Source organism: Leuciscus leuciscus, assembly GCF_965113295.1.
Source record: "Leuciscus leuciscus genome assembly, chromosome: 9".
NCBI lineage: Eukaryota > Metazoa > Chordata > Actinopteri > Cypriniformes > Leuciscidae > Leuciscus > Leuciscus leuciscus.
The window spans coordinates 11,827,746-11,845,159 of NC_138733.1; the positions used below are offsets into that span (position 1 = coordinate 11,827,746).

The 17,414-nt window shown below is 38.3% G+C and overlaps 2 protein-coding genes across 2 annotated transcripts in view; both read right to left on the reverse strand.

Moving 5' to 3' along the window:
• LOC309505883 (uncharacterized protein) overlaps positions 1 to 891 on the reverse strand; it is a 46,995-nt gene extending 46,104 nt beyond the window's left edge. Inside the window, exons 1-2 of the mRNA XM_082179344.1 lie at positions 838 to 891; positions 207 to 306 (exon numbers count right to left, since the gene is read on the reverse strand). Of these exons, the coding sequence (XP_082035470.1) occupies positions 207 to 259 (53 nt within the window). The 5' untranslated portion in view covers positions 260 to 306; positions 838 to 891. The remainder of the gene's footprint in view (positions 1 to 206; positions 307 to 837) is intronic.
• Positions 892 to 2,423: 1,532 nt separating this feature from the next.
• LOC309506224 (NACHT, LRR and PYD domains-containing protein 3-like) lies at positions 2,424 to 15,053 on the reverse strand. The gene is made up of 12 exons (XM_082179940.1): positions 14,640 to 15,053; positions 14,308 to 14,412; positions 14,032 to 14,133; positions 13,315 to 13,416; positions 8,278 to 8,388; positions 7,773 to 7,859; positions 5,007 to 6,758; positions 4,745 to 4,909; positions 4,465 to 4,632; positions 3,607 to 3,780; positions 2,859 to 3,032; positions 2,424 to 2,715 (listed from the first exon to the last, which is right to left on the reverse strand). Exons 1-12 carry the CDS (start codon positions 14,690 to 14,692, stop codon positions 2,559 to 2,561), a joined length of 3,150 nt encoding a protein of 1,049 aa, XP_082036066.1. The 5' UTR covers positions 14,693 to 15,053; the 3' UTR covers positions 2,424 to 2,558.
• Positions 15,054 to 17,414: the final 2,361 nt, after the last annotated feature.

The following is a 17,414-nucleotide window of genomic DNA, read 5'->3' on the forward strand; positions in this document are numbered from 1 at the left end:
ATGCCTTTCGTAATCAAATGTAATTAGCTGTACTGAGTTATAAGCAGTATAATTTGATCTCAAATTGTAAACTGTTGGTTTGAAGTGAATTTGCTTTGATCTGTCACTTAAGCATAAACATATAAAGAATATGCTTCTTTAAAACATTCATTTATATTTGATTTATATCTATATAAATATGATTGATTAAAAAATATTTCTCTCACCTTTTCTCTCCATCACAAGTGTTATGATAATCAGTGTCTTCTTCAGCATTCATTTTGGTGTTTATGTTTTCCCAACTGCTGAACAGATTTATTCTGAATTCTGTGTTCATCACAATAAAAAAAAAAAACAATAAAAAAAAAAAAAAATATATATATATATATATTTTTTTTTTTACTCTCTCAAACACTTTATGAAATCAAAGTACTGGGAATGAGGAAGAAAAACAATGAAGGACACAAATAAATCAAGCTGGTTTAACTGGTTTTTTAGTTATTTCCTGGTTTAGTTAATAGTTCTCATACTTTCAGGTTGTGTAAGGCTTTGACTGTTTCACAGTGTCTTACTGAACATACATACATACATTTTGTGATCATAAAATGATATAAGTTGTAGTGGAAGCATAGCGTTTATTTTGTGCTGTTTATAACACTTAAACATAATGCATTCTGCAAATAATATAACTGAAAAGCTTCAGATTAGACAGTGTCAAATGTATTTGAGTCTAACTCAATAATTTAATTTAATTATAATAGAGTAATTATCTAATAGAGTAATTTAACTCAAAATGATTTATCCTGCCTAATGTAATCTATCAAACATTCGTCTCTCAGTCTGTGCAGTTTTACTCACCATGTGTGCTCTGGATTCCACTCGCTGTCTTATGAAACAACAGAATAATGGTGTTTTCTGTTTTACCTGCTCTGTGAAGGAGGAGCTAAATCTTATAAGAAACTGACAGGTTTGTGATTCATCACAGATGGAGCAGATACTGTATGAACCACATTACCAAGTTTGATTGAGAACCACTGCTAGAAAGTATTAAAGCAATAATGTTCCTGCTACTTGTGGAGACTGCATTGACTTACTGTTTTGTTCATCTACCAATGTTTGTAGGCCTATTTGATTTATTTTTTAAATGTTTATTTTATTTTATTAGCTTTCTCTTAATTTGAAAGTCTGTTTATTGTTACTGTCTTTATCTAATTACATACTTGATGACATTCATCCCATCTCCTCTAAACCCTCTAAACCAGACATAGGGGTTAATTAGCTATTTTTGAATGTTGAAATATAACTACTTTTGTATGAACATAACACAATTTTCTAAATGAAACTTATATAGAAAAAAGAAGATATTTGCAGAAGATATGAAAGTCTAGACAGATTTTATATCATGCAATCAAAGATAATCAGCCACACGTCAATAAGTATCCTAATCTAGATAAAGGGCATACCTCCATGAATACTTGTCAAGTGGATCTTTAGAGAAAACTGTAGTCACAGTGTGTTGTTTTGTTCATTTTTTTATATTTTACTTTTTTTACTCTGTAAGTATTCTGACATAATTTATCCTGCGACCATCGGTGGCGCAGTTTGTGGTGTGCAGAACTCTTCATTGAAATTTACCTGGATAAGATGGCTTTACAATACATCTATATTTGAGGTATAGATTTGACCTCAGAAAGTTTCAAAGCTCATAAAGGTGTTTAAAAGCATTACAGTTGGTTTTTCAGGTATGCATAAATGCACACAAGTTAATATTGTTTACAGATAAGTTAAAGGTTAAATTTGTATATAAAAAAAAAAAGTGGTTAAACACAAATGCCATGCATGGTTATCGTCGTTAAGCATGGTCGTTTCTTTCTTATCTTTATAGTCTGAAAAATCCATTCACTGTAAACTTGATAGTACAGTGACAGTCAGCAATATGAGGATGCACAATGCGAGCCCTTATGTAAATAGGTACGCACAAAAAGTATTCTCGTCGCTTCATAAAATTAAGGTTGAACCACTGTAGTAGTCAAATGGACTATTATAATAAAGTTTTTGCTACCTTTCTGGGCCTTGAAAATGGTTATGGTGTTGCTGTCTATGGGGGAGTCAGAAAGCTCTCGGATTTCATCAAAAATATCTTCATTTGTGTCCCGAAGATGAACTAAGGTGTTACGGATTTTAAACAAAATGAGAGTGAGTAATTAACGACAGAATTTTCATTTTTGGGTGAACTAACCCTTTAAGGTCAGAAGATATTGGCCCCACCCGGCACGTTGTTAGCCCTGGCTCTCACTGGCCCGGAAATTGCAAGCGGTAGAATATAAAACCAGGTAAATTCGTTTTTTTTGATTGTCACAGTTTCTACTACTCCTTTGGATCTTATATGACCATAAATTATGTTCTTTTGTGTTTAGATCATAAAATTTAACAAATAGTTTGTATATGGTATACTTGATTTTTATTCAACAAATTGTATGTGTATATATACATGTGTAATATAATTCAGAATACAGTTTATCCAAACGATCAAAGCTTATACTTTGCTAAGATTTGTGTAAGTGTTGTTTTTTCTGTTTTTATGATGACTTGTCCAGGATCATGGAGATCACATTCAAGTCTGACTCTTCCAGATCATTTTCAAGCAGATCGATCTCTTTCAGGTGGGATGGATTTGATTTCAGAGCTTCGGTCAGTGCCGTCACACCTTCATGTGTAACATTACAGTTGGACAACCTGAAGAAAGCAGAGTGGATTTGTAAGCACAGGTCAGTGGTACAATACTTTTTAGTACAGATTTGAATAGTTTTGAATAGTTTTTGAATCCAAGTTCACAAGTTTTCCAAAGTAATGCAAGTAATAGTTTTCCAGACATTTACCTCAGCTTCTCTAGTTTACAGTGAGGATCCTCCAGTCCGACACAGAGCTTCTTCACACCTGAGTCTCGTAGATCATTAATACTCAGATCCAGATCTGTCAGATTGGAGGTCTTTGAGCTGAGAGCGGAAGCCAAAACAGCACAACTATTCTCTGTCATTCCACATTTGTCCAACCTGATAGTAAGAAAAGTTTAATTTAATTATTTCCTTTTTTAATATATATTTTTTTAATATAATTTATTATAATTTAATATTGACATTATTCAAGACAATATCATTTAAAAGACACCTGTTATACACTGATTTCACGCAGCCGTTATTTTGAAATCGAAAGCGAGGCTCCGGTGGGAAGAAAACCGGAAGTGTCGCCTTTAATCACAGGAGAGTCGTGAATGCGATGGCGTATTGTTGTGTTTAATGTATAAAATGAGTTATTCTAAAACTACATACATTTCTTTCATACTTTAGACTATATACAGTGAAAATCATTTATAAATAAAATATTTTTTTAATATATAATTCAGAGAGTAAAAAAAGAAGCAGGAATTAACTATATACATATCCTATTTTGGATATTAACATCCAATAGTGTAAATCGCGGCAGAAGCTTCAGGTTGGTAGTCCAAGGCATTGTTGTTTATCTTTACTTCCGGGGTTCTTCCCACCGGAGCCTCACTTTCGATTTCAAAATGGCGGCTGCGTGAAATCAGCGTATTAACTCTTTATATAAAATTGTGTTATAACTCACTTTAGTGTTTCCAATGCACACTGAACTTTCTCCAGAGCAGCACAGAGATGTTTCACTCCTGAGTCTCCTATGTTATTCCAGCTCAGGTCCAGCACTTTCAGATGTGAAGGGTTTAAACTCAAAGCTGAGCTCAGGAAAACACAGCCTGCATCTGTTACTCCACAGTTCTTCAGACTATGATGAGAAGAGGTAATACGTTTGACACCTCAAGACATTATATATACAATTTAATTACAGGTCCTACATTCGCTGTACATTAATATATTTGTGCCATATAAATGTCACCCTGTTTGGTAAAAATTTGAATGCACGATTAACTAATATTAAATAGTTCAATTAGATTATTATTTGTTCAGAAATCCTAAATCACGGCTCATGCTGTATTTGTTGTTATGTGCATGAAACAGTGCCACGCACTCTGAAGATGTAACTAACACTTAATGAGATTATAGTTCACACAACTGAATGTGGATGCACATGAAGCTCCTACCCGGAGTTTAGTGAGGGAACAGCTCTGAACAAGACTGTTGCTGTGGTAGAAATTGCATACTGTATAGTAGGTACTAAATTTTGCCTTAAGCTTGCTTCTCAACCATTAAAAAGTATGTTCTATATAGTATGATTGTATGTATTCTGTATAAAATGGAGGGAGGCATATTCAGACGCAGGGTGTGTCTTAAGAACTAGTCTGACTAGCGAGCAGTTAACCAAGCAATAAACAGTCTTATTTTTCAGATTCAAATTAGACCAATCTACATTTCTGTGTAACTGACTTAAAAAAGTTATGACCGGTCTTAAAGAACATAATTAGTTGGCTTACTTGTTATGCCGTTATCCAACCGGCCATGGAGAACTTACTTCAGAGATTCCAGGCTGCACTCTGTGTCCTGTAGTCCAGCAGTGCTGTGAGTCGAATGAAACTCATATTTGTTGTTCCCATGTTTATGTAGGCTTTTATGCTGGCTATGTGAACCACATCTTGGAGCTAAAACTGTCTTGTGCTTCTTTCTTTCAATTTCCTTTATTCTGATATGAGAAACAATTTATTAAATTGTGTAAACACAATATACAGTATAACAAAGTATAATTTGTAAGGTAATAATATTCCAATATTTCTCTTAAATTAATCTTAGCGTACAGTGATGGTCCTTGGGGTGCTCTGTTAACTCCAAGACAGAGTATTTCTACTCCTGAGTCCTGCAGGTTGTTGTTGCTCAGGTCCAGCTCTCTCACATTGGATTGTGATGTAAGAACTGCAGTCAGCAGTGCACATCCTTTATCTGTGATATTACTGTCATTCAACCTGACAAAATACAAATACATATATTTTTGTTTCTTTGTATATGAATAATTCTGTACAGACATACATCATTTTTTTTTTTTTTTTTTTAAATGCTCACCAGGCCTTTGTGGATAACTTGATCACAGGATGCAGCCGTTCTATGGTGTCATCTGATCTGCCATATTTTTTAAGTGTAAACTCTTCAGTTTTTTCATCTGATGTCGTTAAAATATACATCAGAGCTGGCCAGAGATCTGGGGGAATGTTTTGTTTTCCACAGTTCATGAAGCTTTGTAATTCCTCAATCAAAGAATGATCGTTAAGTTCATTTAAACAGTGGAACAGAACAAGACAATCATTTGGACAAAACTGTTTTTTGGTTTCTTGCTTGAGATACTCAATGGTTTGGTCTCTTTCCAGGGAGCTGTCTGTCTTCTTCAACAAAAGCTCTTCTAGAAGGCTGTGATTTGACTCCAGTGAAAGTCCCACGAGGAAGCGAAGGAAAAGATCGAGATGTCCATTTCTGCTCTCCAAGGCTTTTTTGACAGCACACTTGTGTAAGCTGAACATTGTCACAGGCGTTCCAGATTCATGGGCTTCAAGCATGTTTTTTCTGCTGTTGTGGAAGGAGAGGTGCACATATAGAGCCGCTAGATGTTCCTGAATGCTAAGATGAACAAAGCAGAAGACTTTCCCCTGATACCAGCCAAACTCCTTTCTGAAGATCTGAGTGCACAATCCTGAGTACACTGATGCTTCTGTCACATCAATGCCACACTCTCTCAGGTCTTCCTCATAGAAGATCACATTGCCTCTTTCCAGTTGCTCGTATGCCAGTTTCCCTAGTTTGAAGATCATCTCTTTATCTTTGTCCTCCTTCTCATTATACTTTGTGTTTTTGATGCTAATCTGTGCCATCAGGAAGTGTGTGTACATCTGAGTGAGAGTCTTGGGAATCTCTCCACTCTTTGCTTCGCTCAACATCTTCTCCAGAACAGTGGCTGAGATCCAGCAGAACACTGGGATGTGGCACATGATGTAGAGGCTCCTTGATGACTTCAGGTGTGTGATGATTGTATTGGCCAGACTCTGATCACTGATTCTCTTCCTGAAGTATTCCTCCTTCTGTGGATCATTGAAGCCTCGTACCTCTGTCACTCGATGGACACACTCAGAGGGGACGAGATCGGCTGCTGCTGGTCTGGAGGTGATCCAGATGAGAGCAGAGGGAAGCAGATTCCCCACAATGAGGTTCGTCAGCAGCACGTCCACTGAGGTCTCTTTGGTCTGATCCCGTAGAATCTCATTGTTGTGAAAGTTTAAGGGAAGACGGCACTCATCCAGACCATCAAAGATGAAAACGACAGAGGAGTTTTGAATCATATGTAAGCTTTTCTCTCCCATAAAGAAGGTTTGAAGAAGACCAACTAAACTGAACTTTTTGTCCTTCATCAAATTGATCTCTCTGAAAGGAAGTGGAAATATGAGCTGGACGTCCTGATTCTCTTTCTCTTCAGCCCAGTCCAGGATGAACTTCTGCACAGAGACTGTTTTTCCAATGCCAGCGACTCCCTTAGTCAGCACAGTTCTGATGGGTTTGTCTTGTCCAGGTAAAGGTCTAAAGATGTCATTGCATTTGATTGGTATTGTTACTCCTGAAGTCTTTAATGTTTTTTCTATCATTGTAAGCTCATGTTTATTACTGATCTCTCCAGTTTCTCCCTCTATGATGTAAACCTCTGTGTAGATCTCATTCAGTAGTGTTGGGTTTTCCTGCTTTCCCAATCCCTCAAAAACATACTGATGCTTCATTCTGATGTAAGATTTTAATCTTTGGTAGATCTCTGGATCATGTGTTTGCTGGTTATGTCTGTAAAGAAAAATCTTTTCAAAAGCAAATAATAAAACCACAAAAACTTTCTCATTGTTAGAAAATGCATGTGTTCTGTACATAGTTGAGTGTAAACTTGAAACTGTAATATTCAAGCAATGTTAAAAAAATGTTACGTTATTTGTTGCTTTTCAAATAATGAAGGATGTGGCTTTTATATTTTGTCTAAGTGGGTTTGGAACAACATATATAAAGTTGCACTGAAAATTAAGATTAATGCCATAGACAAGATATTAATTGAAAATTAACCTAAATTTTAGTTTGTTCCTTAAACAAATCTATTCAAAGTATTTGGATTAACTACTTTCCAGTTTTCACTGTTGTTTATTATTTGTTATTTCAGATCAGCTGAGAGGAACTGAGATAAACATGAAGGCAACTTGTCACTGACAACAGGCAGCAAATCATCTGTACTCCTTATTCACTGCGTTTGAGATGGTGAGTCATTAGAACCCCGTCTCTGAACTATGAAGCACAATAAGTGCACTTCTCTAGCTTAAAGCAACACTAAATAACTTTTCCTCTTCCGTCCCCCTACAGGTTGTAAGCGGAATTGTCCATTAGCGCTGTCGTAAATAATAATTTAGCCTACAGCAGCCTACTGTCGCACGCACACTCTCTGTTTATCCAGCACCGGCTTTAGAATGAACGATGTCCACAGTGTGACAGATGGGATTTTATGAAAGTATGATGTATTGTGACATCAGAAACAAAGAAAAACAAAATAATGATTATTGTAACGCTTGCCGTAAAGCAAGTCAAATTTGTAGTTTCTTATGTCTCATTTGAACTACAGAAACGATCTGGCAAACTTAGTGCGGAATAGCAGATATAGGGCCGCAAAGTGAATGCAGAAGTGCCGTTCACCCTGTTACGAGTTGATGAACCTCTGAAACTGATTTTGGAAACATTGTTTTAAGGTAAAAAAAAAAGTTATTTAGTGTTGCTTTAAATCAACACTAACAGGTGAACTGATGTGCTGTGAAACCAGACCTTTGGTGTGGTAAATTTGTTTCATCTCTCGATTGAATTGGGATCTGTACTTCACTGGAATCAGGTAAATGGGATTTCTCCAGGGAACTGAAAAAGACAAAACAAACTGTATTGCAGTTTACCCTCCATCACTTAGATGCATATCATTAAAAAAATTGTTATATCAAAACCAAACTTTGGCGTAATTTTCACGAAAACAGTTTTGCTGTGTTATTTGAGTTCATGTTATTATGTTTATATTCAGTGCTATTTTTTTTTCCTGAAAGAGAATGTGATTAATAAACACGTGCTTAATTAAAAGAGGTTCGGCAGAGGAAAAAAAGATTATCTGTAGTTTTGAAATATGCCTTTGATTTGAGAACAGAAGTATTAGTTGAGATCCATAGAATCAGTTTTAGTGTGTTTAGTGAGTTGAGAATTTTTTTTTACAAAATGTTATTTATTGCTAGATGGATACAATTATCACAGCTATACCCGATGCAAACATGAAGATAAGTAGATTTACCTTTGATCAAACCGAGAATCTGCAACTTTGAATTGAATTGGCATTTTCATTGATTTGTCACTTTTCAGGGACAAAACACTGGGATTTGTCGAATGTGATCTTTCCTTAGTACTGAAAAAAAAAAAATATATATATATATATATATATATTATTTTCTAGCAAACATCTCAATAACATTAAAATGTAGGGAAAATCAGTTGCAATTTTTAGTTTGTATCTACTTCACTACAGCACCAAACTAATAGGTAATGTAAGTTCCCCTTCGTTACGGGGAACTCCCGCTGCGTCATATCAACGCTACGGGGAATGCCTTCGGCATGCGTTATCTGAAGTCACTATACAACTATTCCAATCTGGATTGGTGTGCGTCATCGTGCGTCATGACGTTGCATGTGACGGTGACCCGGACGCTATATAAGGGTCACAGGAACAAGGAAATGACAGCTTCTGTTCTTCAGCAGCGTTCTATGTCAAACTGTACGTCTTATTTGGTGTTGTCTGTCAAATCTACTATGGCGAAGGCAGTGTGCGTCTCCTTGATTTAAGAAAAATTAAAGAAGCAAGGATGGCGCACACTTGCTTTGTGGTGTTGGGTTGTGAGCGGAACTTGCACGGACAGTTCTCGAGGGCACTGTCTATTTTGTGCAAACTGAAAGGATTCTGTGACTGGGATCTCGCGTTTGCCGAGGCAGCGCGTAGGTTTATGTCTGCATTGCAATACAGAATCTATAGTGGCTCGGATCTCGCGTTTGCCGAGGCAGCGCGTAGATTACAGGTCTGCAGGGTGTAGACTCTGAGTTTACTCTTCCGCTCCCGCCTGAGCCTGTTTAAAAAGAATAAAATAGGCTTGCGTTCCTAGTGCATCAGCTCGCGTCTGTCGAGGCAGCGCGTTGTCTCTTTGCATCGGGTTCGCACGTGGAGCAGTGTTTACAGGTCTCGCGCACGGTTCGGAAGCCCGCGTCACTGCGGCTTCTTCCGACCGTGTTAAAGACCCGGTGTTTGATTTATCTGATTCTGAGGAGTCAGATACTATCAACACTGAACCACGAATATTCACCACATTATGAGGAGTTGCTGGAGAAAGACTGGGGCTGTAATGTAATTAAATGTTTGGTAATTTAATAAGAAGGAAGCGTCTAAAAAGAGTGCTTCCTGCAAACCCAGTCAAAATCCTTGTGTCAGAGTCTTCCTTTTTCAAACGATCTCCATACTGAGGTACTGAGATTGTGGAATAATTGAAGAAGAAAATTAAAGGGGAATTTAATGATGCAGGGGGTAGAAGAATATTTCTCCCAGATATCGTATTACCTCTGATGACCTCCAAAATTAAAGTGGAGCTAATATAAATATTATCTCGAATTTGGTAGGGAAGGCTTATATGGCGGAATGTCAAAAAAAAAAAAAAAAATGCATACCTACATATGGTAGTCCAGGTCCCCCGGGGACACTCACCAGCTCCTCATATTCTGGGAAGTCACCTCTTCCCCTCCCCTTCCCCCTGTACAGGGCTCGGGGTCAGAGGAGACGTTCTCATAAAAAAAATAAAAAAAAATAAAAACTATGAGGTCCTGGCGTAAAAACGCGGACCCCTATGGGCACTTCATATTATTTTCGGTTAGTTCCTGCCGATCTATCGCTTCAGGTCACCGAATCTCAAAACCTGAGGTCAGTCTCGAGGGACTGATCTCCTTATTAGATTATTCATCGGTTACGTCCTGCCAGTAAACTGCTTCAGACCACCGATAAGCACATTATATCACCTGAGACTAACCCAGAGAAATTGATTCCTCTTGTAGATTATTTAGACGCCTGGTCAGGCCTTCCGAATATATCTAAATGGACCCTGGGTATAGTTAAAGGATATAGAATCCAGTTTAAAGTAAGACCACCCGATTTTAACGGGGTATTTCACACACTGGTTTTCTCACATCAGCGCCAGGTGATGGAAAATGAAGTTGAATCTCTTTTAGCAAAAGCAATAGAAATTGCCCCTAATCAGGAGAGGGATTCAGGTTTCTACAGCCGTTACTTCATTGTTCCGAAAAAGGATGGTGGACTTCATCCTATTGTAGATCTTAGAGTATTGAATAAATCTTTGAGGAGATTTAGTTTCAATATGCTCACTATACCCAGTATCATTCAGCAAATCAGATCTGAAGACTGGTTTGTGACAATAGATCTCATGGATGCTTATTTTCATAACTTCATCATCCATTATCATAGGAAGTTCCTTAGGTTCGCTTTTGGGGGGAAAAGCTTACCAATATAGGGTTCTTCCTTTCGGCCTAACTCTATCCCCTTGCACTTTCTGTATGGATGCTGCCCTTGCTCCACTGAGACTTCAGGGGAACCGCATCCTAAATTATTAGATGACTGGCTTATTCTGGCAGAACCAGAGACGCTAGCAATCCAACATCGAGATGTTGTTTTGCGTCATCTTCAGTGCTTGGGGCTAAGGCTCAATGTCAAGAAAAGTTCTCTGTCTCCTCTTCAAAGAATAAAATTTCTTGGAGCTGAGTGGGACTCGCAATCTATGCAAGTTCACTTGACCCAGCCACGTATTTAAAGTATCGTGGCTGCAGTTAGAGCTATCAGGTTAGGCCAGGCCATCACTGTCAAACATTTTCAAGGAATGTTGGGCCTTATGGGGCCCTACAGTGGTGGCTCGGGACCAGGGGGTTTTCCCCAAGGGGCAACCCCTTCCGTATGATTAGAGTTACGTCCAGGTACCTTCGTTCTCTAGTCATATGGAAAGACATACGGTTCCTGTCCCAAGGCCAGGTGCTTGGAGCTTCGTGTCCCAGAAAAATTCTGACCACGGATGCTTCCCGCAGGGGCTGGGGTGCGGTCATGGAGGGCCGGTACACCCGCGGGGTCTGGAAGGACCATCACCTCTCATGGCACATCAGTTGCCTGGAGATGCTGGCAGTATTCTTTGCCCTCAGGCATTTCCCTCCAGACCTCAGAGGCCATCAGGTCCTTATTGGGTCTGATAATATATCGGTGGTTTTCTATATCAACCATCAGGGGGGCTTGAGGTCTCGTCCTCTGTGCAAATTGGCCCATCATATTCTATTTTTGTCTAAGGACAAATTTCTCTCTGTGAGGGCTATGTATTTACCTGTGGTTGATAATGTGGGAGCAGACACCCTGTCGAGGCAGGGGCCCAGGCCAGGGGAATGGAGGCTCCACCCCGAGGTGGTGGAGCTTATATGGGAGAAGTTCGGCCAGGCGGAGGTAGATTTATTCGCTTCTCATGAGAATTCTCATTGCCCGCTCTGGTTCTCTCTCTCGCATCCAGCCCCGTTGGGTCTGGAGGCCATGGTACAGACGTGGCCGAGGCAACGTCTGTACGCCTTTTCCCCCGGTCGCTCTACTCCCTGGAGTTCTGGAGAGGGTCAGAGGATTTTGAGTAGATCTTATTCTCGAAAAACCACACTGGCCTTCTCGAATAGGGTGATCTGGTGGCCGAGGTCATCAGATCAGCTACCTCCAGAACTCCCCGGCTCAGGAAGTTTTAATTGAGTTAGCTGGACCCAGCCTTTTACTGCCCTATGGCTTCAGTACTGGGATTCTTCTATACTCTAATCGGGACCTCTCGTCCACGCTCAGAGCCGCTATGGCGCCTACGGCCTCCGTATGCTCTCAGGGTGGTCCACCCGGGTCGTCCCATGACCTCCATATTTCCCTGTAGCCTTCTAGGATGAATCCTGTTATCCTTGCAGGCTGACAGGTCTGTGGAAAGAAAAGCCCCTGTCGGTTCTGCGGGATACGTGTATGTTAGATTAAAAGAAAATCTACATATTTTGGAAATCTGTTAGCTTTCTAGTAGAAAATTTCCCCGGTCACCAATAAGGGTACCGGAGGCTATCTTATGATTTCCTCTGGCTCTTCATCCTTCGTTGCTATAAGTGTGACAGGAGAGCCTTCTAGGCTTTTAGGGTTATCCACTAATGGTGCCTTGGAGTCAGTGTCCTGCCTTTTTAGGCATATGTATATATTGGACCTCACTTCTGAGGCTGTTAACTCAGCCTTTTTCTTACACCAAAAAAGACAAGAATAAAATTCTTAGTATAGTGGGTTCTATAAATTCTCCCCTGTCCTTAGCAATGATCCTCACCTTCAGAGTGCTTTCTGCCTCTGTATGCTGCGTCAAAATCTGGATGAACCCTGTCTCTGCAGGCTATCATATTAAATTGCTTAGAGCCTTTATTCGGCTCCGCAGAGTATATCTATATAGGGTATTAAATGGGAGTTTGTTAGCTTTCTTTGAGATATTTCTCCCCGGTAACCAAGGTACCGGAGGCTATTCTAAAAATTCCTCAGGCTCTTCATCCTTCGTTGCATGTGCGGTGTAAGCAAGAGAGCCTCTTAGGCTTCCAGAGATGATCCACTAAAAAGGTGTTAGGAGTTAAGTGTTCTGCCTGTCATTAATCAGGCCTATATACTTGGACCTTAATATCGAGGTTGTTGATGCAACCTTCCCTTTGTACACCAAACAAGAAAGAATAAAATTCTTAGCACAGTTGGATCTTTCACTCTCCCTTGCTTTAGTGCTCTTGAGTGTGCCAGATGTTTCACACCAGGGGCGCCTGTTCTCGGTGGGGGCTAGCTGGTACTCGTTCCCCGTAGCGTTGATATGACGCAGCGGGAGTTCCCCGTAACGAAGGGGAACGTCTCGGGTTACTGGATGTAACCCTGGTTCCCCGAGAGAGGGGAACGAGACGCTGCGTCCCCTCTCCCCACCTTCGGGGCGCCCTGAGAACAGCTGCTTTGAACCTTTTTCGAAGCTGTCATTTCCTTGTTCCTGTGACCCTTATATAGCGTCCGGGTCACCGTCACATGCAACGTCATGACGCACGATGACGCACACCAATCCAGATTGGAATAGTTGTATAGTGACTTCAGATAACGCATGCCGAAGGCATTCCCCGTAGCGTTGATATGACGCAGCGTCTCGTTCCCCTCTCTCGGGGAACCAGGGTTACATCCAGTAACCCGAGACGTTATGTCACATAAAACATATACTGTATTTACCTTTCATAAAATCCATCTTTGAACTGAATTGGCATTTTCATTGATTTGTCGCTTTTCAGGGACAAAACACTGGGATCTGTTGAATGTGATCTTTCCTTAGTACTGAAAAAAAGATCATTATCCATCTCACCATAGTTTAAAATAATAATAATTTTCTAGCAAACTTCTCAATGGCATCAAAATTTAAGGAAAATTAGTTGTAATTTTTATCTACTTCATTACAGCACCAACATAATATGTGACCCTGGACCACAAAATCAGTCTTATGTGTATTTTTTTTTTAATTGAGATTTATACATCATCTGAAAGCTAAATACATCATCTTTCCATTGATATTAGGTTTGTTAGGATATGACAATATTTGGCCAAGATACAACTATTTGAAAATCTGGAAACTGAGGGTGCAGAAAAATCGAAATATTGAGAAAATCGCCTTTAAAGTTGTCCATTTCTATAGGCGATTGTGCTGCATCCACTCACAAAAATAATTTTTTAATATATTTAAGGTGGGAAATTGACTAAATATCTTCATGGATCATGATCTTTACTTAATATCCTGATGATTTTTGGCATAAAAGAAAAATCGATAATTTTTACCCATACAATGTTTTGTTGGCTATTGCCACAAATATACCCGTGCTACTTAAGACTGGTTTTGTTATCCAGGGTCACATATGTAATGTAAGTTATGTCGCATAAAACATATACTGTATTTACCTTTGATCAAATCCATCTTTGAACTGAATTGGCATTTTCATTGATTTGTCGCTTTTCAGGGACAAAACACTGAGATTTGTCGAATGTGATCTTTCCTTAGTACTGAAAAAAAAATCATAATCCAACTCACCATAGTTTAAAATAATTATTTTTCTAGCAAACATCTCAATGGCATCAAAATTTAAGAAAAATCAGTTGCAAGCAATTTTTTTTAGTTTGTATCTACTTCACTACAGCACCAACATAATAGTCACATAAAACATATACTATATGTACCTTTGATCAAATCCATCTTTGAACTGAATTGGCATTTTCATTGATTTGTCGCTTTTCAGGGACAAAACACTGAGATCAGGTGAATGTGGTCTTTCCCGCTGAACACTGTCAGATACAACACAATCCATCTTCATAGTTCAAAGCAAGTCAGCATCGCTTTCACTCAAATTATATTAAGAGGGACAATGGCTTTTAAAATGTATTTAGATATGTTAGGTTATAAGCAGTATGATTTAAACTCTAAACTGAGCTGCATGGTTTTAACTGAATTTGCTTTGATCTGTACAATTTTGAACAAATAAAACTTTAAACTTCACAAATATTTTGCTCACCTTTTCTCTCCATCACAAGTGTTGTGATAATTAGTGTCTTCTTCAGCATTCATTATGTTTTCCTACTTGCTGAACAGATTTATTCTGAATTCTGTGTCCATCACAATCAAATGAAAAAGAGCGAATGAGGAAGAAAAACAAAGGACATGACTAAAACTGAAACTGGTTTAACTGGTTCACGAGATGTCGGTAAAGTACCTCCCTGGTTTAGTTAGTTCACATACTTTCAGGCTATGTAAGGATTTTTGTTTGGCTGACTGAACATAAATATACAGATTTTATGATGATGAATTAGAGCGTGATTGCAGTGGAAGCGTAGAGTTTGCTTTTTATAACACTCAAATACATTCTAAAAATAATTATCTGGAATATCTTGAGATTTTGCAGCATCAGATGTATTTAATTCTTTATAACTCAAAATAATTTATCCTGCCTAGGTTCTCAAACATTCTTCTCTCAGTCTGTGCAGTTTGTGCTCTGGATTCCACTCACTGTTTCCTCATGAAACAACAGAATGATTGTGTTTTCCTTTTTCTCACAGCTTACCTGTGGAGGCGGAGCTAAATAATCTATTTAAAAAACTGACAGGTTTGTGATTCATCAGCCTACAGATGGAGCAGATACTGGGCTACAGTATGAATATGAACCATATTACCAAGTGACAGATGAATTTGCACCAAAATACAGTTAAGTTTGATTGAAAACCATGCTATAAAACATTATGGCATGGTTTTACAGACAGGGCTTAGATTAAGCCAGGATTAGGCCTTGTTTCAATAAGGACATTTAAGTAGATTTTTTTAAACGTGCCCTAGAAAAAAACAGGGCTTACTGATGTGCAATGTTGAGACAAAACAATGGCACTGACCAATTTTAAGATATATCAGTGCAAGTTGTTTTCAGTCAAGACAGCTCAAACATGCTGGGACTAGCTTAAGCCTTGTCTGTAAAACCGGCCATATAGCTATGTATAGACTATACAGTATTAAACTCGTTTGATTATTTTTGTTCGTCTTCTGATTATTCTATTTGATTTATTTTTTAATAGATGTTTTAGCAGCATTCTCTTAATTTCTCTTAAAACTGATTTATTGTGAACATAATCTTTATGATTTAGCCTACTTCCCTCTAAACCTGAAAGAGAAGGGTTCATGAGCTTTTTTTTGAATGTTGAAAAATTATGGAGCTTATAATATGACAAAATGATTTGAATTTGAATTGTGTAAATTTGAATTATTTGCAAGTGTAATCTAACTAAATTGAATTTTAGGTGGTAGTTTAAGTAAGGAATAATTGACGACAGGCCGTTGAATTATTAGAAAAATAATGCACACCCGAGGTGGTAATGCGGTCACGACGCGAAGCGGAGTGGCCGTTACACCTCGGGTGTGCATTATTTTTCTAATAATTCAACGGCCTGAAGTCAATTATTCCGCTTATACTACAGTTACCACACCTCGAAACATTGTTCAGATTATGTATTTCAAGACGTTTGTAAAGTTTTTGTCATTAAAACGCTCTTGTATGTAGGACTAATTTCTTACGCATCTAATCCCATGCCTTCGTTGCTAATTCCAAAACGTCATTTCAGAGTTAGTAACGGAGGTTTGAGCCGCTGATAGCAGACTAATGCTGGGGACACACGACTAGCTGACCCATTCTCTGACTGTTTTCATCGACTGCAGCAGATTTTAAACACAGACTTTGAACACAGACTGAACGCGCTGAACACGCGTTTGGGCATGATCAGTCATAAGTATCAAATTACATTCATAACCGGCCTTAAAGTGTGTTCCCGGCTTTATGCAGTTATTAATGCAGTTATTAGAGAGAGATGTTGCAATAATGAGACAGAAAAGCATGTGCGTCAATATTATTATTTATTAATTAATTCAATTCGTTTTAATTAATTCGTTCATTCTTTTTTTCTTTCTATTATTGACAGATGACAGACTAGCCAAATAAATGAAACCCAAAGCCCTTTTAACAAGTAGGCCTATCAATAATTATTTATTTGTTAAATTATCTGCAATAAAAATCCGTGCTGCAGGACTATCCATTTATTTAGCCTATATTCAGTTTAATTTTCTATTGATTAGATAGGACTTTATAGTTTATTTATTCAAATTAAACTGCATGTTTCTATTGATTGTGAAGCTAGACATTGAAAATTGCAGATCAAGCGCATGGGGCGAAATGCTTTTTCTTGTTATGAATTGTATCCTATTTTCCGTTATTACAGTTGACTACGCGAAGTGATATGGAACGGTAATGCGGTCGAGACCTGCCTGGAACTACTTTAGCCGTGCGTTTCCCTGAAAATAATGCACACCTTAGAACGTTCGTCAACCAATCAGATTCAAGCATTCAACGGCCCTGTAGTATAAATAGTTCTGAATTTGTTTTTTTTAAACGAATATTGAACGTTTGAAATTTAACAAATTGAAATGTTTTTATGGCTGAATTTTATAGACATGTATTTTCAAACAGCTAGTTTTTTTGTTCTGAATTCGTATAGTGCAAATATTCAGTTTAAAAAAATACAGATTCAAGTTTTCAAGATGAAGAAATTCGGAACTTCAAATTCAGTTTTCTAAAATTCAAGTTCAAAAATTCAAGTTCAAAAATTCAGATCTTACAGAAAGTAGGTCACAGGTCATCTTCAGGGAAGAGTAAAGGATCTCAGATAAGTCGAACAGAGCATTTTGGCTGCACTGCAGTAGTTTTCTGCCACAAACGCGGTGGTGGTTCAAGAGAATCCGTGTAGCCTATCTT